Below are 27,012 nucleotides of genomic sequence, written 5' to 3'. Positions count from 1 at the left end.
CAAGCTAGACTCCTAGTGTTGACCAAGCTAGACTCCTAGTGTTGACCAAGCTAGACTCCTAGTGTTGACCAAGTCAGACTCCTAGTGTTGACCAAGCTAGACTCCTAGTGTTGACCAAGCCAGACTCCTAGTGTTGACCAAGCCAGACTCCTAGTGTTGACCAAGCTAGACTCCTAGTGTTGACCAGGCCAGACTCCTAGTGTTGACCAAGCTAGACTCCTAGTGTTGACCAAGCTAGACTCCTAGTGTTGACCAAGCTAGACTCCTAGTGTTGACCAAGCTAGACTCCTAGTGTTGACCAAGCTAGACTCCTAGTGTTGACCAAGCCAGACTCCTAGTGTTGACCAAGCTAGACTCCTAGTGTTGACCAAGCCAGACTCCTAGTGTTGACCAAGCTAGACTTATAGTGTTGACCAAGCCAGACTCTTAGTGTTGACCAAGCTAGACTCCTAGTGTTGACCAAGCTAGACTCCTAGTGTTGACCAAGCTAGACTCCTAGTGTTGACCAACCCAGACTCCTAGTGTTGACCAAGCCAGACTCCTAGTGTTGACCAAGCTAGACTCCTAGTGTTGACCAACCTAGACTCCTAGTGTTGACCAAGCCAGACTCCTAGTGTTGACCAAGCTAGACTCCTAGTGTTGACCAAGCTAGACTCCTAGTGTTGACCAAGCCAGACTCCTAGTGTTGACCAAGCTAGACTCCTAGTGTTGACCAAGCTAGACACCTAGTGTTGACCAAGCTAGACTCCTAGTGTTGACCAAGCCAGACTCCTAGTGTTGACCAACCTAGACTCCTAGTGTTGACCAAGCTAGACACCTAGTGTTGACCAAGCTAGACACCTAGTGTTGACCAAGCCAGACTCCTAGTATTGACCAAGCTAGACTCCTAGTGTTGACCAAGCTAGACTGCTAGTGTTGACCAAGCTAGACTCCTAGTGTTGACCAAGCTAGACACCTGGTGTTGACCAAGCTAGACACCTAGTGTTGACCAAGCCAGACTCCTAGTGTTGACCAAGCTAGACTCCTAGTGTTTACCAAGCTAGACTCCTAGTGTTGACCAAGCTAGACTCCTAGTGTTGACCAAGCTAGACTCCTAGTGTTGACCAAGCTATACACCTAGTGTTGACCAAGCCAGACTCCTAGTGTTGACCAAGCCAGACTCCTAGTGATGACCAAGCTAGACTCCTAGTGTTGACCAAGCCAGACTCCTAGTGTTGACCAGGCTAGACACCTAGTGTTGACCAACCCAGACTCCTAGTGTTGACCAAGCTAGACTCCTAGTGTTGACCAAGCTAGACTGCTAGTGTTGACCAAGCTAGACTCCTAGTGTTGACCAAGCTAGACTCCTAGTGTTGACCAAGCCAGACTCCTAGTGTTGACCAAGCTAGACTCCTAGTGTTGACCAAGCTAGACACCTAGTGTTGACCAAGCTAGACACCTGGTGTTGACCAAGCCAGACTCCTAGTGTTGACCAAGCTAGACTGCTAGTGTTGACCAAGCTAGACTCCTAGTGTTGACCAAGCCAGACTCCTAGTGTTGACCAAGCTAGACTCCTAGTGTTGACCAAGCTAGACACCTGGTGTTGACCAAGCTAGACACCTAGTGTTGACCAAGCCAGACTCCTAGTGTTGACCAAGCTAGACTCCTAGTGTTGACCAAGCTAGACTCCTAGTGTTGACCAAGCTAGACTGCTAGTGTTGACCAAGCTAGACTCCTAGTGTTGACCAAGCTAGACACCTGGTGTTGACCAAGCCAGACTCCTAGTGTTGACCAAGCTAGACTCCTAGTGATGACCAAGCTAGACTCCTAGTGATGACCAAGCTAGACTCCTAGTGATGACCAAGCTAGACTCCTAGTGTTGACCAAGGTAGACTCCTAGTGTTGACCAAGCTAGACTCCTAGTGTTGACCAAGCTAGACACCTGGTTTTGACCAAGCCAGACTCCTAGTGTTGACCAAGTTAGACTCCTAGTGTTGACCAAGCTAGACTCCTAGTGTTGACCAAGCTAGACTCCTAGTGTTGACCAAGCTAGACTCCTAGTGTTGACCAAGCTAGACTCCTAGTGTTGTCTGCAGTTGGTTAGGAGCGGGTATAGTAACCATGGCTCCTAGGAAGAAAGGGGTAAAAGGGGTAGGGCAGGGCATATTACGAGTAGGACCGACAAGGGGGTAGGTGTGAGAATGAGTGAGAACGGTAATGAGAAGCAATAAAAAAATATGGGGAAACCCCCAGAGATGGAAGAAAGACAAGAAAATAATTGATTACTGTATGAAAGTTATACACGAAACGGATTTTTTATAGAGCTAGTGAAAGGGGGAGCTGGCTCAGTGGCAAAGAAGGTAATTATGATTATTGTAATGCTTATTTTGTGATTGTTGTATAGCGTCTTTGCTTGGGAGACCATCAGACACATTAATGGAAGAAGCCGTTCGTAAGGCCACACAACCTGATCGACCTGCCCTGCAAGTTCACCCACCGTCTCATCCAGTAAAGGGTACATTACTTCATAGATTTAGACCCTATGTTCGTCTATGTTACGGACTTTAAACAGCCTCTGTCAGCCGCCGTTATGTCATCTAGCAAAGTACCAAAGAGTAAAAAACCATCCATTTCCATCGGCTGATTTGCGGAAGCCAAGGCGATATTGTCGACTGAATTCGGTAAATAAAGTATAAAACTTTGTTTTTGGCTGGTTATTTCGAGATTTCAACACGTTATGCTCCTTTTAATATTGAATAAAAAGAATAACAAAGGCTTGGCTGACAAGGGAACTTATGCCTGCCTCTTTACTTTACAACTCTAAGAAGTATAAATCACATTTGTACACATTTCACTCTTCATGAGAATTGTACTTTGCACGACAGAGACAATGGCTTTGATACTTAGAATATTTCTAGTCAGCTCCTGTAAATGTGGTCCGTAAGGTCTGCCATAGCTATCCTAACAACCCCTACTTTCCCTAGTTTCTAGCTCCATGGTGCGACCTTACTCGGTACGATAAACAATGAAACATAACAGTTTGGTTGTGTTCGCCACAGTTGTGCCCAAACGCTTTGACGTGCTGTGTTTGCGTTTATTTCAATTGACGTGACATTACTGACTGTAAACATTGCATGTGTAGCATCACAATGTAGTCCAAGCCCCTGTAAGAACAACGCAGTGTGCCTTGAGACAATTAACGGCGGTTTTGAATGCTTCTGCCGCGGCGACTTCTCTGGGCCCAGATGTGAAGGTTTGACGTGACAAACTGACATTAACTGTTGATACGTTGACTTTAACTTAGAACTTTGACATACAGTAAGCTTGACAGACTTACATTACTTTCATTGTATACTGTGACATAGACGTCCGAGATGCTGACGATACAACAATGTTTAGGAAGATATAACATGGAATTACACAATGATTTTTAAATAACACGATGACATTGACTAATGCTACTAACAATGATTTACAGTATGCCATTGCTCGCCCAGCTGCGAAACAGAAAAATAATGCAGCCAAACACAAGTCCTAAGTTATCACGCCTGGACCGAGTAGTTGGCGTTCTCAAATCTACAGTAAAAAACTTCAACTAAATCATGCTTCAAAGAGCTATTGCTCCTTGGGAAGCTAAAGCAGCTCATTTTTAAATCAAATATTGGATAATATTTACCTGACGCACGTAAGAACGCCATCTAACCGTACCTTGCCTTACGTTTTTAGATTCTGGTGAATATACATACTCCTCGGCCCCCAAGTTTTTCCCTGGCCCGGGAGGTAAGTGATGAGAGTTGACGATGTTGTGGGAGCTTGCCACTTAAAGCCGCATTGTCACCAGTTTACTTCCGGAGGTCCGGCGGAAACCTCAGCCGTTAAAAGACAAAAGAATCTATTAGAATCCGAGATATTTAACAGGCCATCCGCTCTAAATTATCAATCACATCCTCAAAGAAACTTTCAATAAACACACTGCTTTCAATATTTTGAGATATTTTTCTCGTTTTCCGTTAAAAATAATCGGAGATTGTTACGTAATCGACCGGAAGTAAACTGGTGACAATGCGGCTTTAACTATACATACAGACTCTCATTTTAATGTTGGCTAAAATATAGGGGGGTCACTTTCCAAGTTACAATTAATACAATTATGATGTTTGACCCCTTTCCTCCTAGTTACGCCCATGATTTTTGTCTTGGAAAGCGTCTGGTCCTAGTTAGAATGTTCGGGGAAGGGGAGGGGGGCTTGCTTCTTGTTTCTTTGTGGGGCGGATTGTAGACGAGGAGGTATTTCTCTAATGCTCAGTTAGATAACGGTTTGGCAGGCATCTTCCTGAGGTACCGCTTATTTTCATTTCAATAAGGATCGTATTCGCATTAGGGGAGTTTTTATTGAATGCACCAAAAAAAGACGATAAATATGACTGTATAGTAAATTCTTCCATTAAATATTTCCAAATTTACTGGGATAATAGTGGCTATGCAATAGCAGTTGCCTCCCCCCCCCTCCCTCAAAACCTTTATGATTGAAAATTTTTAATGTGCACTTTCTACAGAGGAATGCAAGCATTGTGACAGAAGTGCTCATTGTGTTGGTGGTCACTGCATTTGCAAGGAAGGCTTTGTCGGCGACGGCCTTGACTGCTGGGGTGAGTTGATAACTAGCACACAATCAAGCCTTATTTTTAGTGACTCCAGTGTTTTTCTTTGCATAATAGTGCATCTAACCTTGAGTGAAAGATTTCTTAAAGAAAATCATGGGGGCTCCCACTGCTCCATTGTCCATTTCCCGGACTTTAGAAGAGGTGTATGGAAGCTAAAATCCACCAAATTATTTAGATTTAGATATACTGTGAATTTATCAATTTGACCTCTCTCCGTCGGGAAACCGCGTCCCTCCACACGCCCTCATCTCCCTTACTTATCATCTCGCCTTCTTTGTTCCCCTCCTCCATTTGTTATTATCGTTACCTCCCACTTATAGTTGTCATGTGACACTATGTCTGATCACGTGATTTCATCCACAGCTGAGCGCCAGGAGGATCGTGATTGGGCATGTGACGTCAATCCTTGTAAGAATGGAGGCACGTGTAAACCAGGCATCGGGAACTGTGTGTGTCGCCTTGGGTATATCGGACAGTATTGTGAAGGCAAGTTATGTTGTGTCTACGGAAGGGGGAATGGATGTGTGTTTTGTAACCTGTTCTAGTATACTTTTAACAACTATCATGCTATTTAATACGACAAGGGGTGGGGGGGGGGGGAGATTAGACAGGAAGTGAACAGGCTTTTCCTGCTTTCCTCGTTTTTTACCGGGATTTTGATCACGAGATAACGATTATGGTATACAGAATACAGTATACCACGAACGATTAAAGGGATTTCGTTTAATATCATCATTATATTGAATTTCTGCAGAATTCATCCCGCCTTCCATTCACCTGAGCTTCGATAAGATGAAAATGGGAACAGTACTGGATGAGTCGGGCGACGATAACAACGCTGTCATAGCCAACGGCGCCGAGATTGCGTCACACAGTGGGCACTGCGGTAATGCTGCAAATCTCCAAGGTAAACTTACATATCCAAGATAGTAGCACATAGCGGGCACTGCGGAACAAGGCAAACCTACAAACTAAACTTACATGCACAAGATTACCATACAAGATAGCAAAACATAGAAGGCAGTGCGGTACTTATCCGAGGATGTATTTAAAGTCTTACCTGCTAGCCGGCTCTGGGTTAACTCGGAAATTACTTTTATCGGAGTTTCGGAATTCCTGCGGCGCGCAAAAAGCAAGGAACGAGGACTGGATCCCTTCCCGCGACACTCGCCTCCTTCTCTCGCTATTTTGCTTGCAACTGGAATCCCGAAACCACCGTAACAGTAATTTCCGAATTAACTGATCAAGGCACGGCTAGCAGGCTAGGAGAAGGCTGGCACAACTGAGATTACTGCTCTTTGAAACAGGCGGCGACATTCTCCTTGACGGTGCCCACTTTGCTGACATTCCTCGCAAAGGCATCACCATAGCAACATGGATCAAGCTTGACACCATATTAGGAGTGCAATCGATATTCGACACAGTTGGAAGCCACTCCAAGCACAGAGATGGGCAGTACCATCTAGAGGTATATAACATACTTATTCAACTAAAAATATCATGTCTTATTCACTTCAAGCACAGAGATGGGCAGTTCCATCTGGGGGTTATATGATAGTTATTCAACATGAATATCATATCTTATTCACTCAAAGAATATACAAGATGTGCAGTGTCTACAGTTTATTTGACTGTTTTAATATCTCGCGGTGATTGGTCGGAACAAACATACACATGTACGTCCGCTCTTCATGGCTTCATTAGTCACGCTGTAATCTCTTATTGTTAATCTACCATCCTAGGTTGATGACGGCAAGGTCCGTTGGTTCCATCGTAACGAGAACCACCAGACCATCTTTAGTGTGCTGACCCCGCCAGTTTTGACCGAGGGGAAATGGACCCAAGTTACAGTCACATATAGCTCTGACTACAGCCGAGCAAGGGTAACCTCGCCTGCACCATCTAGTGGTTTTGATTAAGACTATTGTCACTAAGGCCACTACTCTGCTACTTTTTTACTTTTCGTCATCGCTCATCTTCGTCGATGACATCATCATCATCAGCGTGAAAGACAATGACTTATTGAAACTGCTTCTTCTCCAGGTCTTCGTTGATGGCGATATGGTTGCTGAGGGAAGAGGACATGGTTTTCTCTCACAAGACTGGGCCGGCAAAGCAGGCATAGGTAAGGATAACAAAAACACGGCCTTAGCCAAGGAAAGGTGCTGGTCCTTTATGTTCTCGAAATACTGAACAACCTAATATAGCAAAAACACGACCTTAACTAAAGAAAGGTGTTCAGGTCTTTAATTTTATCCAAATACCGAACACCCTTCTTCTTCGGCTGTCTAAAAGCGCGAGTCATAGCGTGTCGGCCAGTGGCGGGCCTAGAGGAGGGGTTGTGGTGGTCGCAACCGAACCCCTCCCCCTTGCCTGTAAGGGAAATACGGTATGAGAGAGTTACTTTCTTATTTTCCGTGTTACTTTCCATTCCCCCAATTTCCTCAATTTTTTTTTACTACAATCCCCCTCTAAATTACATGGATCCGCCCCCAGTCTTTTCATATATTGGCCCAGCTCTAATCATGTGGGATTTTCCAGGCAAGCACGAGCATATTTTTGGCAGCCGCCTTTTGCGTGGAATGGTCGACGAGTTTTTCATCTTTCCGGGTGAACTCCCAAGACTCGAGATTCTCGTGCTGATGAGACACTGCAAGGTCTACTTCAGTATGTATCAACACCTTTATGTATCAACACCGTTATCTGAAGGTGCTAAGTTTACCGCAGGCGTGCTATGTGATTAACTTAACACGGGCGTGCTATGCGGTGAACTTGCCACGGGCGTGCTATGCGGTGAACTTGCCACGGGCTTGCTATGCGATCACGAGCATTCAAAGAAAACTTTCACCGGGCGCTCTAAGTGATTTACTTACCACAGGCGTTCTAAGTGATTAACCTTCCACGGGCGTGCTATGCGGTCAACTTGCCACGGGCGTGCTATGCGATCACGAGCATTCAAAGAGAACTTTACCCTGGCGTTCTAAGTGATAATCTTACCACGGGCGTTCTAAGAGATTAATTTAGCACAAGCGTTCTAACAGATAGACTTTCCCCGGGCGTTCTAAGAGATAAATTTACCACGGGCATTCTAAAAGATTTAGGGCCTATTCGCAATAGGCAAAAGTTTGTTTATTTTGACAAAAAAAACTTTCAGCGCTTGCAGGAAACATGTACGAATGCGTTTATTCGACCAGGACAGTTTTTGTCGCAGCTTAACAATATTCAAAGGAGCCGCTGGCGTGCTCTGGAGGCAGCCAGATATGGGCCAAATGTCAAATCTGACAAGTTTTTAAATTAACACCCATCTTGACTTGAGCAGAAGTTAATGTTCTTGTTATTCATTGAATGAATTTACTACCAGTAAGGCGATGTGTTGTGCAAAAATATTCCAAGGAAGCATTGTGATCAAACATAAACAAACTCTGCAACTCGGCTTTTTCGCGTGAGAAATTGTCTAATTTTGGACGTTTGGTTTGCGTTCGGCTTTTTGTTTGACCTCCAGTCCGAATGCGATTTACAAGCCAATTGGCTGGCTGTTTGTCCTGACCACACAGCCCTAACTTACCACGGGCGTTCTATGTGATTAACTTACAACAGGCGCGCGCCTAACCCCGAAATTGAATAATCCCGCTGTGGGTAAAAATCGCTTATTTTCATTATTTGTTTATGTGTATTTTGGTTACTTTCAGTTGGTGTTTTTTTCTAAAATTACAATATTTAATTCGCTTTTTATCTGGCATTTCACTGCCTTTGAAGTATGGGAAACGCTTGATGACCCGGGTAACCCTGTTAGACTACACTAAGCTCATTATTTTTTGTTTATTTCTTTTTTTAAAGAAAAGTCATCGGATATAAGTAGAAAAAACATGGACATGTACCACTTCCAGTTACAAATAGTTCACAATCTGTTTTCAGCAAAATCGCACAAAAAGACACAACAAGCAGTTGCACGAGGACCACCCGGGATTTTCTCGCCGTACTCACCGGGTATTCAAAACTACATTCACCCGATGGTGCAACCCGCGTACGTGCCAAATCCCGTATACTCCCCGGGAATGGCACCTCCAGTGCGCCAATACCAGCAGCCATCTAAGTCTTCAGACACCATCGCCAGTAATCTGGAGAAGATTCTAGACAGCTTTGAGGAGGGAGAGCCGAGTAGTAGACACCAGGTTTCCGTGTCACAAGAACCACAGGTAAACCAATCATCCCGGAATGCACATTACAATGTCTGATATGGTTTTTAAAATGTCTTAAGTACAGCCAGTTATTTTACCACGCTGACAAACTCAGTTCCTATACTGCTCTAAGCAGTTTTCTTGAGCTTTTCCCGTTACCTTCAACAGATCCTGGCACACAGTTCTGTAAATAATTCGAAGTTTTCAAAGAACTATTTGCTTTAATTCAAATACCACATTCAATAAGATATTTCGATCTCGTTCCAGATGCCAGGTACCTCATACGGTACTTACCAGTACCGTGACAAGCCCCGCCCAGGAAGACCTTACCCCTCCACCAACATGGCCTATGGGTTCGGCCCTAAACAGTCGCCACGGCCAATGCACCAGCCTCCTGTAGGCTACCTGCCACGCCCTATAGGAGGCCCCCAGCCGAGTCAAATGCAGGGGCGATTGGCCTATTCTCTCACTCCGTACGACAAGCCGCCAGGGGGAGTATTCGCTCCAGGGCAAATGAAAGACGCCTTGAGATTCCGAAACGGCGGACTCGTTTCCGCGTCGCAATCTCCCGTATCTAATTTCGCCGCCATGAGAAAACCCCCCTATTCTCCGCTCCAGGCAAGGCAAAGTCAATATAGCTACTATAAGAACCCGCCAGGTTTACAGCAAGCAGCCAGGGACGTCCAGAACACGTGGTTTAAGAGCGTTCCCCCGAGACCCATCCCTGTTACTCAGCAACGTGGTCAGCTGCACGTGTTGTCTAGGGCGCCCCTACGCTCAATGACGTCACGTCCTGGCATTGCAATGGCGTCAAGGCGATTTGGGCCAATCAGGCCGCAGTACCAGGCGTATCGGCAGTTCGTCTCGGCGCCGTATAGGAGACTACCCTCGTTGTCGTGGAAACAAAGGGAAATGCAGGGACTCGGGCGAAATCAGGTATCGTATGGGATGACGGGTAAAATACCGCTGTACAACGGACAGCCAAGCACTTTGCGAACTCCCTCTGACGATGGACACTTTAACGCAATAAGAATGCCACAGAATAACGAACAGGCCAACAGACGTTTGAACGCGGTTTGGATCCCACCTCACAGTGGACCCGCTTTTAACGAACAGCCATCTCCACAGACTACCCTTCATGACGACATATCATCACAACAAAACGCGCCCCAACCACCCCTCCCTACAGGACCCGAACAAAACTCCGATGGATCACGTGACGCGGGCGGAAAATACGTTGAAAACTTGCAAGGAATTCTCGATAAGTTGCAAGTTCATAAACCAGGAGTGTCTAAGATGATAGACCCAAGTAAGTACCTTGCATTCAGGCTTAAACCAGCACCCGTCAAGTCACGTGATCCGTTTGACCTGTACGAGCCCGCGGTGCACCAGCTGAATTCAGCGCTGCAGAAACTTATGGGTCAGCGGCAGGTTCAGTTTCAGCCGGAGCAGTTAAAGTTTATCATTGAGCTGCTTGAGAAAGCTATTAGGCAACTGGAGCCATCTAACACGCTTGCGCAACCCAAGGGAACAGCTGTTCAAAGTGACAAACGTAACAGTATACGCTTCATTGTCCCTCACATGAATACAATGACGGCTAGAAATGGATTTACAGAACAGACGAGAAATATAAATCCTACTTTGACTGATTCCACTAGAAACAATATCCACAAACCCTCGTATACAATAAACACAAATACAGGCTTCACCAGAAACATCATTACCAGTCCAACAGGTTTTAGAGGAAACTATGGCAATTCTTTTTACACTGGTCAAACCAGACAGACAGGACTGACAAGAAACGTCATTTACAGAAATCCATATCAACCAATCACATATGACTATAGAACTATTGGAGAGCAGAGGCAGCGTGTACGTTTCCTCGCTAAGAGACTCTCTAAAATACTAAAGAGAAAACGAAAATCCGTCTCGAGAAAGCGACGAAAGAGGAGGGTCACAAAACGCAACGAATCTCATGCAAGGTAATGCCGCATGGGTGCTTGCACGATGTACATAAACTGTAACACGTCCATTGAACGGTTAATGACGCTTTAGGGACATTAAGGGTAACGTATGTATTAACTCTATGAGTTAACCTATATACTGTAAATACAAAAAAAAATAAACTACCATATCTATGTACGCCATTATTAGGTGGCCTTAGCAACGACAGTGACACTAAAATAACGGAATTGATTTACAAATTCAGATTCTGGAAAAGATTTTCACAATAAAAAGTTAGTAGCTTAGGGCTTGTCCGGGCCACTTCTAGCATTTTTTTTATCGAATTCCCGTTATTAAATCTTCAATTATACCTGGTTTCTCGAAAGCAAAGTACATTGGTTATCGTATAAATTTTTGGATTCTTTCTTTTGGCCGCACAGACTTCAATTTATAATCATTTTATTTTAGGATAAACGTTAAGAGAATGTGTCGTCGTTACCTAAGACTCCTAATAACGACGTTATTTACTAACATTACGTCATCAAATACGTCAGACATACCAACAGACGTACAAAACCGACTCTCATCATACGGGGTCTTACATTACGACGCGCGCTGCCGTGGCCACTACGAGGTTTTCAGAAAGTTAGCCTATTGGCATTCACTGATATTATAACTAGAGGATTTGCCATCGTATACTGTTCGGTCAAGCATTACTTTGAAATGGGTGCCAGTCAGATAGCACATATCTCGCATCCTTATTGGCTCACAAGCAGGTGAGATGGCCACGGTAGCGTGCGTCGTATTGTAAGAGTATGTTCTGGGTATATTTTTCTCTAAGGGGGACAAAAAGCATGCCTCTAGGTTTTTCTCGATTATTTTGAGATTCAAAATGAGCGTCCTGTTAACACTCTTTATCGCTAATTGTATTATTTAATCTGTAAATATGTTTGATAACCTAACAAGTGATAATTTATCATCATGCTCTAACTAAACTAAACTAAATTACAGGGAAGCCTCGTTAATACGGACAAAGTACAAAGCTGTTCTTATTAACGGGGTGCCCCGATTTAAAACTCCAAGGATCTGGACCTTCCCCAGCGGCCATTTTGCCATATCAAAATAACAAGCATGAGAGCATTTACTTCCGTCGGCTGATTTTGGGAAGTTTTTATGATATTTTCAATAGAATACCGTAAATGAAGTATAGGACTTTGTTTTTAGATGGCCATTGCGAGATTTACAAATTGACTAACGACGCTTCACTTTGCTTGCATGCCCTAGGCAAGTAAGCTGAACTTGAGTAGCATTTTGCGGGTCGATGATAAAAATTAGGTGCCTAGCTAAAGGAATTGTGGGGTTGTTTAGGGGGGGGGCTGATTGTTAGCCAATATATCTTCCATGTGCAAAGCGATCCCACAATTTCTCATGCCATAATCCCAGATCCAGGCCTCAACTGGTGGAGACTGGTGGAGACTCCGGAACGCCTCATTCGAATGGTGTTCATGAAGTTTAAATTGGAAGAGGTTTATTCACAAGTTTTCGGCATCCCAAAGTATTCCACAGAAAGAATCAGATAAGGTCGTTATATTTGGATTCCACACTAAACTTTGAATAAACAAATCTTTTAAGTGTTTAAGTTTGCAGTATAGACAGTGTTTATACCGCAAGCTTTGGTAAGATGTCAATAGCCGAATCAACTAATTTTCAAGAAAATAAAAAAGACGTACAAATGTAGAATCTCGCCTTGACAAGGTGGTAAACTGTAACACCTCAAGGTGCGAGTTTTTAGACAGCATTAAAACAAAGAAGATGTTTCTTCATGATGGTGATTAAACAGTATTATAACACGACGACTGTGACTGTTGACTAGTCTAACGTGACAACAGACCAAATAATAACTTACTTAAAGCAAAGGCATACTAATTAAGTCGGAGAAACGAGGGAGCATGTTGTAGAGACCTAGCGCCCTAAGCGAACATCGCCACCAGCGAGGGCACAAGCTCGCTTGACTGACCTTAAGAAAGAGGAAAGGTTATAACACCTCTACTACTCTCGTCCCTAGGCGTCTCTAGGCTCCACGGCCTATTTCCCCAAGACGTCACTTTTTTTATTTCCCTCTTGCTCTCGCTCTTTTGAATCAGAATGAGTAGAGCTGGGCGAGAGAAGCCTGGGAACGAGGCTACAGGACATCAAAATATAGTGTTTAAATAGCGCCAACACCACAATTTTGGCGCTGTTTTTCACGGGGCTTCAGAACAGCTTGAAGAATGGGAGGGGGGATCATGCTTGAGAACAGAAAACCTGGATTCTGTTTCAATTATCTCATTTGCTAATTCATTTTATCCCCGTGAGGCACCCAGGGGATTCTCCGAGTGCAACTGTTTTTGAAAAAGGTGTATAGCCCACATAAACATTGTCGAGACAAAACCTATACACCATACAATACGAGACATAACCGATACTATATACGGCAAGACAGTTACAAACAAAGACGATGCTGCAGTAGGTAAGACATGTTATATTTCTTGTTGATTTTCCTTCACATCTTTCTAAACTTCACACTAATAGGAGCACTGTTCAAATTAGATCCCAGTCACTACGCGGCCACTCACACCAGGGCGACCAGCAGGCTACTACCTCCCTCGACCACAGGTAACCCAATTGCCGAGAACACGGGGAACAAGGCCAACGACGCCCGTCTTTACTCCAAGTAGCCGTCGAATCAAGATCCACCCACAGACGAAGCAAGAGTTAGAGGACGAGAAAGAATTAGCAGAGGCTCTGGCACTTCTCTCGTTACCAAGCTCCTGAGGGTTGACTTCACACAGGGTTACCACCCGGTGCTAAGTGTCGTGACCACGAGACTGTCTTGTTACCAGTCTCTAGAGATAAAAAAAAGAGGGAACTCCTCCCCTTTTATCTCTCAACTACTTTTTTGTTAAGATGGTTTGTTTGGTTAATCTCTACATTTGAGATCAGAGATCGAGATGGACGGCTTTGTATTGTGGACGTCGGCTCCCCTCTTCTAACATAGATAGCACGGTCATCTCAAACGTTATTTATTTCATTATCACCCCCGCGTTTGGTTGTAAACTGATGACTTACTAGCGACTGTAAAGGATTTTTACTAGTCCCCAGTCTCTCTACAGCATTGAACTGGAATGCAGTAGCCAGTAAATCTAGCTTTCGGGCGCCAATCTTAAATATACTGTAAATGGTCCATTGAGTGGAAATGGTAGACATAAACTGGAAATAGCTTGTGAGTAGCTGGAAATATTAAAATTCTTTGAGTGTAACGTCCAGATAAAGGTGCTGATAAGAAAAACTCGACAAGCCTTTACGACATATTTCTCTCTTTTCTGTGGTTTTGTACATAGAATAATTACACCATATATATGGTCAAGCATGCCTTTGATTTGTAATATATGGATGAATTTCCCCTTGATGTGAGGGCTGGTACTTAACGTGCACGTGTAGATTTTTGTATAATAGATTATAAATAAATTATTAGTTTGAAGAAGGCTGACTATGAATGGTGTTTGGTCGGTTTAAAACTATTTTGAGCTGGCTTTTTGGTATTACGACCGCATTTTCGGCGGACAAGAAAAACCACAGTAATACGGTAATAGAGAAACGGGGATGCCCCCTCTCCAACAAACACACCCACACACACTTTTCAGATTGGTTTGCAATATGTGTGGTAATTCTGTTATTGAATATTACTGAGCGAGTCACCGATACTAGAATCTGTAACGCTCTAAAAGAACGCGCCCGTTACTCGATGTACTACGTGCGCACTCATGTACTACGCGCAAACCCTTGTTTTCACGAGCGACGTAAGCGGAGACGGAAGAGTAAGAGTCTTATGTCGCGTGACAAAGAAAACGTGACATATGGAGAAAACGAGGACTCTTTTCTTTTCAGATATTTTCTTCATTGACCAAAGATGGTCACAGTCACTGTTTTTGTCTTCTGATTACAAGTCATGATGTTTACGAAGCACTTGCGGTACGGCAACCTTAAAAATGACAAGAATCATGCAGTTTTTCCAAATAAGGAATATATTAGTTTTCTTACATGGAAATGACCGCGTTAGGCAAAAACGACAATATTTGGCTAAATTTTCTTGATAATGGAACCGGCAGGATAAACTTATCGCCTCCTTTTAAACTTTCGCTGTAAACCATAAACAGCGGCGTAGCCAGGATTTCACAGGAGGGGGCTAAAAGGCCCTTGAAGGCATTTTTTTCTGTATTATAATGTCTCATACATTAACTGTCTTTTTGTCTTTTAGAAGGGGGGGGGCGGGCCCCCTGGGACCCCCCCCCCCCCGGCTACGCCCCTGATAAAGGTTGGTTTCCATATGATCGCACACAGTCGCTGCTAAATTGGACGTACGGTCGCAACCGATAGCGTATATGGTGAGTTTCTATACAATTACGTGGCCTTGAGTTGGAGTTACAATTATGGAACCACCGACGTGTCACTGAGGTGTTAAAAATTCGTCTTAGTTTTTCCCGCCAAAATTCGCGGATGCTGCTTCAATGACCAGCGTAAATACGTCTTTTCCATGCGTGCGCATGTTCCCGGTAAATTACAAAATGGAAGCTCTCTTGCTGTAATGGAAAAGTACAAAAAGCAATGATTATTTCTACGCTATATCTACAGATAAACAACTAGTTAACCTAAACCCTAGTGCCTCAATTATTTTACAACACAAATGCCCAAGTACACTGGTAAAACCTACAGTAAAAGCAGAAAGCAAGAGTGTAAAAGTTCATCGATATTCGACGAAGTTAAAAATGACGTCGAAAGTAAAACAACAACGGGGTCCACTTTAGACGTCCCTAAAAAATCATCATGGACTCGAATCAGCAAAGCAGTCGAGTACACTAAGGAACAATCCCCAAAGAAGAAGAGTGCATCGAAAGGAGGCAAGAAGAACGCGATTGTGGAGAAAGATCCATTCGCATTTTCGGATGACGATGATGTTCCATCTCGAAGTAGTAGTGGAGTGTCGTGTTTGAAGAGTGGATCGCAAACTACAGACCCAGCTGGTAAAAGTACCGACGATGAAGCTTATAGTAGCTCACAGGAGACCATTGAGTCATCACAGAAATCTCGGGCAAGGTGTAAACGTAAAGCTGCCCCAGAGGTGAGAATTTTTTGTGTGTTTACATCTTGTACATTACTGATGCGAGCATGATAAAGTAGAGTAACAGAGTAAGCTTATGTTTGTATAGTATTTTTAAAAGCTTAAACAGTTTAATAGTTCCGGGTAATAATGGAAAGAATAAACACCTTTACTGTAGTCACGCATGAAATGCTTATTATATTATTACAACAATCCATTCAGGAACAGGTAGTTAGATTTGTAATAGAGGTTCTTTTTCAGTTACAAGTGTTTAGAAAAAAATCATGCGTTCAGGCCTGTAGGATTTTGAGCAGAAGGAGGGGGGTGGGGTGGGGTGGGGTTTTTAACCTTTCTTATTTCTTATGATATTGCCTAATGACAAGCTTTAGATCACCTATACCCTTGTGTCAGAGTAGTTGCGCACCACGCCTACAAAGAACATCTAGTTTTTCTTTAGCTTGTCTGTAGTATTTCTATTTATACTATATTATTATGTTACCTAATGGTTCCTTCCAGGCAACGTGTGATGTGATGCTGATGGACTTGACGGAAAAACCTGGGAAATGCACAATTTGTTATAGTTAAAGAAGACATGTTTTCTTACAATGGCCATTGGTTCCTTGTATTCTGGAATGATTTTTAAAACATAAATAATATGCGCTATGTATGGGCTCAGGGACGAAAGGTTAAATTTCAATGACACTACAAAAAGTTGCCTCAATTTAAAATAAGACGCATTTGATATTTTGTTTGCTATAACTCCCTGAGTACTTTCTCCTCATTAGATGTGAAATGGGCTTATTTGAAGCATCATGTCATGTTTTTCTGTCATGACGTGCTGATGTCTTAAATGGTACTTTCTTTTGTAGTCACCTTTCAAGAGCTTTTTAAAGAATAACGACAAGTCCTTGTCTCCAAGTAAGGCCAAGAACCCAAAGAGACTCTCAGTACTGGTAAGCGATGATCAACTTAAATGTCCTCTCCACTTTATCGATGACAAGCAATGTTATCAAGTGAAGAGAATTTGTATTAAATTATAATTTTGTCAGTCAGAATGACCATTCTAGATTCAAAGTGAGAATACATATACTGTATTTACATAGAATATTAAAAAATTATTAGGTCCATGTAAAATAAATAACAAGTTTAAAAAAGATATTATAAGCAAACAACAAAAATGCAAGTTATTATAAGCTGAATTATGATCTTGACTCCACAACTTTCATTTCATTTTGTCACCAACTTAAGTTTCAAGACATGGGTTTTTTCCATTGAAATTTGCATCACCCAACTTGAAATTTAACTGCTTTTAAAAACCTTCCACTCATTACATAGTTAGGAACAAAAAAATCATGTCTGTCCTCTTTTTGACTCATCAGCCGACAAATGTGGACTTTGATGATGGTGATTCTCCAGAGGAATCTTCTCCTGACATCCCTCCAATTGTCCGATCTTCATCGTGGCCTCAGAGGAAGAATAAAGATGTTGAAGGGGCAATTAAAGTCAAAAGAACTGACAAACCTGTAAGAATCTTTCATTTCATTTCATAATTCATTTTATATTTCACAATAAAAATTGTAGCTCTTGTCATAATCACAATTTTTTTTAGATTAAACAGACCTTCAAAAATATTTCTGCTGGTTTGTTAGAAAATACAAGGAATTGATTGATATGATAATGCAGATGCCATACGATGTGCAATGACTACATTATCATCTTCTGTTTCCTTCTCTGTCTTTGCAGCTATTTACTGTGGTAAAGAATGTGAAAAAAGTTTCTGAGTGTTTGGAATCTGGGGAAGACCAAGAGGTGAGAGTACAGTATATAACCTCATGTAACCTATGTATCTGTCTGTCCTACTGATGTCCATTCATGCATCCGCATGTAACATATCTGTCTGTCTTACTCACATGCACCCACATATAACCCATCAGTCTTTCTTACTGTCCATCCTGCATTCACATAAAGAAATAAAAAAAGTACCCCTTGCACCTTAAGTTTTGTAACAATTCCAATCATTGAATTAACCATGTCAATATACCCCCTTACCTCCAATAAAGATGATAAGATTCCATAGATCAATCCACAAATGATTTTATTTTTGTTTTCCTAGTTCTTTGATGATGTGGAATACCTGTTGTACGGCTTGGAGTCCAGCAAGGTCTCTACACGCTGCCTAAGTGCCTTAGACATAATGTCCAGGTGCACTAATGGTTCCTTCCGTGTCAATCTCCGAGCTCATGGCACCATATCGAAAATATTTAACCTTCTAAAAGATGCAGGAGAGTACAAGGTAAGGCATCTCTTATCAATCATTGCTAGACCATATTGTTGCCAAATCACACTTGAATTCATTTCCTGTTATCTCTATCTTATTCTTTCTCAACAGAATCTTTCCCTCTGCACCTCTGCAATTATGTACATACTCACCCAAGATAGACAGTTTATAGACTTTGACAAATTCATTCTTGGTAAGTTTTCCCTTTACTGTATTTTGTCAGTGAAATGGGTATTTTAATGAATTTTTTAGTGGCCCAGAATAAAATTAAATGGACTGGACTAAGTTTTACAAGAGGTGCATATAATATATATACTATATGTTGCCCCCCCCCCCTTCAGATAAAAGTGTAAATAGAAATACATGTTATATACTGTATAGTTGCCCCCTCCTTCCCCAGGCTAATGCTCAATGTTTGAGACATTTTGGTTTTGCCTCTAATACTGTACTTTACTGAGAGGGATTTCTATTGTAATTTCAGAAATGCTGATTAAATTTATATCAGTTGAAAACTCCAATGATGTGGACGGCTCAGAAGACATTGAATACAACAAATACATCCATAGAATAAAGTAAGTGGAAGTATTTGTTACCAATAGTAATGTCTGTAAATCTGCTAAAATTAACTGTGATAATGCAATTGTTGATCATGCATTATTTACCCATTTTAAGGTCTATATTAAATGAGAGAAACAGATTGATCCCTGGTACATACTTCGAGTTGCATGACATAAGTGTAAGTTTTTACATTCTTTGCATCAATGAGATAAATTGTTTCTTTTTTTTTTTTTTTTGCTTAATGTTTTCGATTTGAATGTTAAAAATCATTTGATGATAGACTCTTATATTTGAATATTAGATGTTCAAAATTATTTGATGATAGAATCATATTTGAATATTGTATCACAGTTAGTCCAGGCTCACGGCAAATATAGGTTTATTACAGAGTTTGTATGAGCGTACAGAGTTTGTATGAGCGAACAAATCTTGTTGAAATAAATATGCTGATTTGAAAATAAAACAGGAACTTTTCGTTGCTGCTACTCAAACCCGCCATTATTTTCCATTTTCGCACAGCAAAAGAAACCTCGCAGAATCATAGCACACATATTTATCTTTCCAACCATATCTTTTAATCGTCTATTCTTCCCCGTTTTGCCGTTTGAGCGGCGAGAATCTTTCTTTTGAATTTTAAAATATTCATGATAGCGACGCTCGATGGGCCGTTCGTGGAGAAAACGACAATACATGGCAGGCCAAATTCTACCAGCCGGGGCAGGGTGCTTCACATAAGTTTGACCAAGCCGCGCGACGGACGAAAAAGTCGTTAGGGATTTGCTAAAAAGATCATTCCCCCAAAAAAATAAAATGAAAAAAATACATGTCATCTTATTCTAAGATATACAGTACCGAGGATGTCCGTTGCGTTTATAGATAGAATTGATTACAAACAATGAAAGAAAAATAAACAAAAAAATGAATATTTAGATAAATGAAAGATAGACAGATTTTATTTCGGCATTTTCTGTAAGTTGGGGTGGTAATCAGGTATGGAGGGACGTCGGAGATATAAGGCAAGGTCAAACTGATTTTGAAACGATAGGTGGATTTGTTGAGCACTTTGGAATTTGGCGGTTGTCAGAGTTTGCAACCTTGTCTATTTTATATACAGAAGGTGACGGGAAAAATTCGCAGCAGCAGAAACGAGATTTGTTGACTCATTCAAACTCTGTACGCTCATACAAACTCTGTAGTAAACCTATACTTGCCGTGAGCCTGGGCTACCTATGATTATATTTGAGCCATTTTAACTCTTATATTTGAATAATATACAGTATTTGGTCCATTTTAACTCTTTTATAACAGATTTAGTTTGCTAATGAAATGGTTTACAGTGTATTTGCATGAGTGTCGTACCCTACAAAACTGTGTACTGCAAGTTGGACCAATGGGTTTTAATTTATTGTTATGTCCTTGACTTAGATAAGCTTGATAAATTTACTCAAAATGGGTGTACTAAACTGAAGGCCAATAATAAGCTGATATGATTTCGCTAATTTTATACAGAAACTAGTCTCCCCCCTCCCGTCCTGCAATTCAGAGTTTCTATTGTCCATCCCCTTGTCTAGACATTCTCACTAGCAAGAGAGTCACTACTATCCATAACAACTGAGAGAGTTGGACCATGGTTCAAGGAAGAAGTTCGGAGCTTGGGGGCTCTAGACCACATTATAGATACAAGTAAGATTTTCCTGAGATATTTACCTTTTTAAACTTCATAGATTCACACTCACGCACTCATTATCCATTTATATGTCATATTTCCACTATACCTCCCTTTGAGAAAGTAGGGTCAAAGGGATTAATTGGCCATTTAATGAGTTTGTTTGATTGACAACAGATCTGGCTTATTTATGAAGCGTGTGCTTACTATATGTTCAGTTCAGCATCAGACTACAGAGAGTGTATACTCGCCTTAAATAGCTTTTAGCCTTCTTTACAATCAACTTCGGACATTCATAAAATTCCAATAATAATTGGATTGCAGCTCTGGCTGCAAGGCGCTTTTAAGCGAACAACAGAGTTCTTGACCGCACTTTTCCAGGCCTTATGATCTAGTTGCAAAAATATGTGTCAGGGTTAGATAGATGGGTTACATGTGGTTGCATGAGTTGACAGTGAGACAGTAAGAATTTAAAAAAAGGTTAGTCTCTAATATGTGTGTAACCTATGGCCTAAAGTATAATGCATTACAAATATTTTCCTGAATGGTGTGTAAATGATACATTGTATAATGTGCATCCATTGTACAGTTTCAGAAAGTGTTAATTGGGTAATAGAAGAGAAAGGAAGTATACCTGAAGGTGATCAGAATATGCAAGCAAAGATAATACGAATTGACAAGTGCTTGAAGCTCCTTGAAAACGTGAGTTCCACTTTTTTTCCTTTTATCCAGTCATAAGTCTACAGATTGCCAGGAACACTAAATTTCCTGGAATACCCCATAGTTTTCTTGGTTCATTGTATTACTGATCTCTGCCCCAAATTTCCTGGATTCTCAGACTATAGAATAGAGAGTATGATGTTGATTCCTGGAAGCCGAGACTTCTTGCTGTTGTAAAATACAATCTTCTGGATATTTTCAGGAAATATCCAACCTAAAAATATCAAAGGCAAATATCAGAGGACATCCCTCCTTTTATTAAAAAGCAAACCTTGAAGTTTGTCATATCCATGTTTCGTCTTTTTTTTCACCAGGTCACTTATCAAAATACATCCAATCAAACCTACCTACTGCACTACCAGAAAGGCCTCCTTGCCAGGTCACTCAGCAGGTACAGTAAATATTGTATAACCACAGGCTACCCAAGGTCAGAGGAGCAGTGGGTGGGGTACTGAGGGCAAGCTTCCCCCCCCTCCCCCCATTGGGGCTTGGTTCCAATAATATTTTCAATGTTTCTGTATCATATTAAGTCATTATGCAACGTTTTGCCTGTTAACCAAGGGTGTTAGTTAATGACTATTTATAATACTTTTATCTTCTCTTATAGTTTCACTCGCCTCTGTGTGAACTCGATAACAGAGGGCCTACCAAATAGTGCTCGGGATGAACCTAGTGATGATCTCTCAGTTTCCTCTCCTGTTAAAGATTCTCTTCTCAATGCATTCAAGCTCTTTCTCAACTTGTCTAACGATTCAGGTGAGTGTTGATTAGACATGCAATAACACTTTCGCCTTTTTTCATTGTATTTCTGTAAGCATCAGAGAGAGAAAGTCTTTGGAAGGTCCACCATTTTGAAACTGCGTCCTTGTTTTCTGGACATGTAGGGTTAAAAAAAAGTCGCAATCTTTGACCTGCCCCACTCCTCACTTTAATTCCACAGGACTACCACTTTCTAAAAAAACATCCCATTGGTTGAAATAAGATTAGGTGTAGAGGTTCTGTCTCAGTCCTTCACACTTACAGTACCTGAAATGAGGAAGGTCAAAGAACTTCAGCATTATTTCCTAACACACTTATTCCTACTTGTTATGTAAACTGTGTAAGGCTAGGACTTGAGAAGAGTAAAGTCAGCATTTATATCTCTTATTGGGATTTGTATCTTCTTCAGAGGAAGGGAGTAACCTGATAGGGCAGCAGGAGGGGTTCCTATCGACCCTACTCTTCTCTGTGTTACAGGTAATTTATGCATTCTTAGCGAGGTGGGTGGAGGGGGGTTCACGGTTCACCAATATATAAATTGATGTATTGTGGAAGGTAATTTTATAGATTTTAGCTCCATACATTCTTTCTAAAATGTCCAAATGGGTTGGGGAGAATAGCACATAGTTACCAACTTCTAGACACCCGTAGGTGTCAATTTTAAATTTTAAGGCTAATTTTAAACTACTGATCTTACAGTATGTACCATACTACTAAATATTACCTGTGCATCTTACAGTATGTACCATCCTACTAAATATTACCTCTCTTACCAATCTTACAGTTTGTACCATCCTACTAAATATTACCTCTCTTACCAATCTTACAGCATGTACCATCCTACTAAATATTACCTCTCTTACCAATCTTACAGTTTGTACCATCCTACTAAATATTACCTCTCTTACCAATCTTACAGTTTGTACCATCCTACTAAATATTACCTCTCTTACCAATCTTACAGTATGTACCATCCTACTAAATATTACCTCTCTTACCAATCTTACAGTATGTACCATCATACTAAATATTACCTCTCTTACCAATCTCTCTGTAGCTGCCACAGTACTATGAAGCAAGTCAGAGATTTGACCTGCATGTTCTGGTAGGTATTTCGTTGAATTTCTGTGATTTAGCTCGAGTTTTTATTGAGTTTTGATGATTTCATAGTACATGGGTGGCTGCTTTGAGGTACTGTATCACTGTTTAGTTTAAACTATTGGCTTATTTTTTTATAAGGGTCTTGGTTTGCTTATAAACCTGGTGGAACACAGCAAGCAGAATATAGCACTACTACTGCAGCTCCAGACAGAGCCATCTCATGAGAGCCAAGAGAACTGCAGTAACGATAGTAGTGCCGGCCAGCTTGGCTCTATTGAAGCCCTCATGCAGCTATTTGTAGTGAGGGAGAAATCATCCCGAGATACAGACCAGATGACATCTGCTCTATCTGCAGAAGGTAAGGGTTGCTTGTCATAAGGACTAAAGGTAAGAGCACCAGGTACTAGTCAAATGCGGAAGGGAAGTTGTAAGCCTTGGGGCTAAGAGGAAATAGGGTAAAAAGGGCAGGCATGTGCACAGGGTGGTGTATATGCCCCCCTCCCCCCCCCCCCCCCCCACCTGGCCGTCAAAAGTGACTCATTTCTTATTAAAGCCGCATTGTCACCAGTCTACTTCCGGAGGTCCAACGGAAACCTCAACCGTTAAAAGACAAAAGAATCTATTAGAATCGGAGATATTTAACAGGCCATCCGCTCTAAATTATCAATCACATCCTCAAAGAAACTTCCAATAGACACATTGCTTTCAATGTTTTGAAATATTTTTCCCGTTTTCCGTTAAAAATCATCGGAGATTGTTACGTAATCGACCGGAAGTAAACTTTTGACAGTGCGGCTTTAAGGCCATTTCCAAATACCATTATTTTTTTATGATACCTGAGACTGCGTACCCCCCCCTATGCAAACCTTGGGTACTCTCCTGGAGGGGGATGCCTACTCAGGGAGAGTGGCATTTGTGACTTTTCAAAGAGACACTAAGTGGTACACACCTAATGGTCATAGTGGCCATGTTATGACAATGCGTTGTTGTTTGGAAACAGACGAAGAAGATGACCAGGCTCTAGTTCTCACTAAGGATGGAAGGGGATGGGTCTGTGGTGCAGATATCGACTCCACTGTAGTGGAAGACAAGAATGAACCATCTTCTTCCAAGAAGAAAGTCTCTGATGAGACGTTAGAGGACGAAATAGGAAAAGGTAGGCCGACTTATGGTATTTGGAAAAGGATGTAACATTGAGCACACTCTACTTCATTGACCTGTATCGTTGACATTAAATTGTCGCTGGAATGTTTTTTGCACTATCCTTAGTTACAATGCTTGTAAGAATCAAGATTATGGACTGCACGGATCAGTCTTGATCTTGACCGATAAGGCATATTTGGTGATCCAGAATTCTTCTATCCTTGTCCTTTCTCAACTACCGCCTTCCACTTTTATCTTATCTCATTGCGTTTCCGTTCTGTATCCAGGGTGGATCTAGGGGTGTGCAAAGCAGGCCCCAAGCCCCTTTTTTCAGATGATTGGCTCAAAATTAACAAGAAATTAAAGGACATCCATGTAAGAACAACAAATCCTGCCCTCTTTCTTGAAATCCGTGCTCCTCCTCCCCCACCCGCCCTTTTTTGGAACTCTTGGATCCTCCCCAGCGTGATACTCTTACGTTTACAGCACTATCTTCACAGCCTTTCCCCCGCCCTGTCTCCTTCAATGTTATCTCCTCACACTACCTATCAGACGAAAGACTTGGTATAATTTTCTTGGACTTACAGCTCTAGTAATTGCCGGGAAGCATATGGAAGATAGTATGGTGGCCTCATATGTCGCACTACTCCTCGGCTGCATTGTACAGGACAACAAGGTAAACCTCTTACTGATATTATTCTTTCGCTCTAAGAGGGATCAGATCGATAAAGCCCCATACAAACAGCACCATTAATCTTAATGCTGGTACACCATGTTGTGGTGAGCTTTCGTGCGTTGATGGATACTACCAAGAGTTTGTTTGAGGGTTGTTGGTTAATAGTAGTATTGTAACCACTGTAATTAAACTGTTGCAATAATATAACTCTCTAATTGACACCAAACACTGAATTCTTCAATTATGACTGTTATTCCTTCTAAGGCAAATGAGGCTTTAGTTCACAGTTTGCTGCCAAATCAAGATTTCTCACTTCTTGTTGATGTTCTCAGAAAGTTCCTTGGATTCATGAGACTCACGGTAAATATGACCACCTCTGAAGTTTAAAGCAGTAATCTCACCAGTGTGCTTATGGTCAACAGCGACTGTAGTTGAATATTTTTAATTGCATTGTTTTCTGGTATTGCAGAGTGGTACAAGCGGCCATGCAATTGAGAAAATCGTCAAAGTTCTTCAGGGATGTCTCGGGTCCTCTTCGTGATCATCTATTGTATCATAGCTTAGAAAAGCAACCATAAAACTTGTTCATCTTGTCCAGTATGTACAAGTTCAATGTACATGTACGACAGGTGTTTGCTACCTGAACTCTTAAACACGACTTTAACACAAGATGGTTTTCAAATCAATGCATTATGGGATTAATGAGTTGGCATCTTTAAGATCCAAGATCTGTCCCTTTGAATTCATATCGAATAGATCTCAAATGTCTTTGCAAACACCAGCAATATGGCTGCAACTTATTGTTGCAAGGGTTTGGCAGGGTTCTCTATGACCGGAACCATGTCCAAAGAAAAATGCAGGGTGGGGTCTAGTTCGAAAATGGCAATTAGTTTTCCCACATCAGCCATTCTGACCACAGGTAAATAGGTCGGTCTGGCCTCTAGACCTATCCAGACCTAAGCAGCATAGCTATTACAGCCGTGATTGACCCCTACAAATATATGTGGAATTTTTATTATATAATGTAGAAATGAAAGCGAAAATACAATCTATGAAATATGAAACATGTTGTGACCTTTTATTTGGCTGTTTGAACGTTTTTTGGTTAAAACATTCCATACATATTTTTATTGTGTACCGCTTTACTGGTCAGCCTAAAGTTCCCACAGTAAGCTGCCATCAGTCAATTCTCCAGATTAAATTTGGTTTGATGACCCTAACATATTCATCCATTTTTAAACTATACCTCTGATGTATGTAACATACCTGTCAAACATAATAAAATGTGCAAGAATGGTTGATACTTATTGTTCCATATACATCTAGATGGTATGCTTTCTGCCATTGTCTTCTAGCATGTAGCAGGTATGTTGCGGCATTGTTAGGTGTGGGGGCAGTCAGCAGCGGTGGGGTCAGTTGTGATATCAGTAGGGGTGGGGTCAGTTGTGATATCAGCAGGGGTGGGGTCCATTGAGATATCAGTAGGGGTGGGGTCAGTTGTGATATCAGTAGGGGGATGGGGTCAGTTGTGATATCAGTAGGGGTTGGGTCAGTTGTGATATCAGTAGGGGTTGGGTCAGTTGTGATATCAGTAGGGGTGGGGTCAGTTGTGATATCAGTAGGGGTGGGGTCAGTTGTGATATCAGTAGGGGTGGGGTCAGTCGTGATATCAGTAGGGGTGGGGTCAATCTTGATATCAGTAGGGATGGGGTCAGTCGTTATATCAGTAGGGGTGGGATCAATCGTGATATCAGTAGGGGTGGGGTCAGTCGTGATATCAGTAGGGGTGGGGTCAGTCTTGATATCAGTAGAGTGGGGTCAGTTATGATATCAATAGGGGTGGGGTAAGTCATGACATCAGTAGGGGCAGGGTAAGTCATGACATCCGTAGGGGCAGGGTAAGTCATGACATCCGTAGGGGCGGGGTAAGTCATGACGTTTGTAGGGGCGGGGTAAGTCATGACATCAGTAGGGGTGGGGTAAGTCAAATCGAGAGTGGGCAGTTTATTTTCTTAGTGCTTTGCCACAGGTATCCCATATTAGGAAAGGTAATTGATGAAGGGTTCGATTCGGGCTTTCTATAGCTTCTCTAGTAAGTCCTGTGGGAAAAAGGCTAAAGTCTTTGTCAGTCCAAAGCTGTCTGTGTTTGCCTGATGTTTATTTACAATCAACTTCAATGCCCAGTCACTTCTGTGGCTGAACACTGTTT

The 27,012-nt window shown here is 41.8% G+C and overlaps 2 protein-coding genes across 5 annotated transcripts in view; both read left to right on the top strand.

Moving 5' to 3' along the window:
- The window catches only part of LOC5505955 (neurogenic locus notch homolog protein 1), a 36,729-nt gene extending 22,441 nt beyond the window's left edge, over positions 1-14,288 (top strand). For 2 of the 4 annotated variants that reach the window (XM_048733961.1, XM_032374279.2), the window contains 12 exons: positions 2,384-2,494; positions 3,122-3,232; positions 3,706-3,759; positions 4,536-4,628; positions 5,007-5,129; positions 5,398-5,550; positions 5,951-6,111; positions 6,386-6,526; positions 6,687-6,768; positions 7,185-7,310; positions 8,559-8,839; positions 9,089-12,618. In XM_048733961.1, coding sequence (XP_048589918.1) covers positions 2,384-2,494; positions 3,122-3,232; positions 3,706-3,759; positions 4,536-4,628; positions 5,007-5,129; positions 5,398-5,550; positions 5,951-6,111; positions 6,386-6,526; positions 6,687-6,768; positions 7,185-7,310; positions 8,559-8,839; positions 9,089-10,807 — 3,155 coding nt within the window. In that variant the 3' untranslated portion in view covers positions 10,808-12,618. Of the gene's footprint in view, positions 1-2,383; positions 2,495-3,121; positions 3,233-3,705; positions 3,760-4,535; positions 4,629-5,006; positions 5,130-5,397; positions 5,551-5,950; positions 6,112-6,385; positions 6,527-6,686; positions 6,769-7,184; positions 7,311-8,558; positions 8,840-9,088; positions 12,619-13,354 lie in introns of those variants that run through there. The other 2 variants (XM_032374282.2, XM_048733960.1) reach the window with 2 other exon arrangements.
- A 1,072-nt stretch (positions 14,289-15,360) lies between these two features.
- On the top strand, positions 15,361-26,102 carry LOC5505950 (wings apart-like protein homolog). The gene is made up of 19 exons (XM_048734527.1): positions 15,361-15,923; positions 16,772-16,855; positions 17,282-17,425; positions 17,646-17,711; positions 18,016-18,195; positions 18,292-18,373; positions 18,662-18,752; positions 18,853-18,916; positions 20,310-20,421; positions 20,994-21,106; positions 21,439-21,515; positions 21,732-21,880; positions 22,293-22,360; positions 22,941-22,988; positions 23,123-23,342; positions 23,985-24,140; positions 24,715-24,803; positions 25,068-25,163; positions 25,273-26,102. Exons 1-19 carry the CDS (start codon positions 15,489-15,491, stop codon positions 25,342-25,344), a joined length of 2,346 nt encoding a protein of 781 aa, XP_048590484.1. The 5' UTR covers positions 15,361-15,488; the 3' UTR covers positions 25,345-26,102.
- Positions 26,103-27,012: the final 910 nt, after the last annotated feature.

The sequence above is a fragment of the Nematostella vectensis genome, chromosome 11, assembly GCF_932526225.1.
Source record: "Nematostella vectensis chromosome 11, jaNemVect1.1, whole genome shotgun sequence".
In the NCBI taxonomy this organism is placed as follows: domain Eukaryota; kingdom Metazoa; phylum Cnidaria; class Anthozoa; order Actiniaria; family Edwardsiidae; genus Nematostella; species Nematostella vectensis.
Note: the sequence above shows the minus strand (reverse complement) of the source record. Positions and strands in the feature narration are given on the sequence as shown.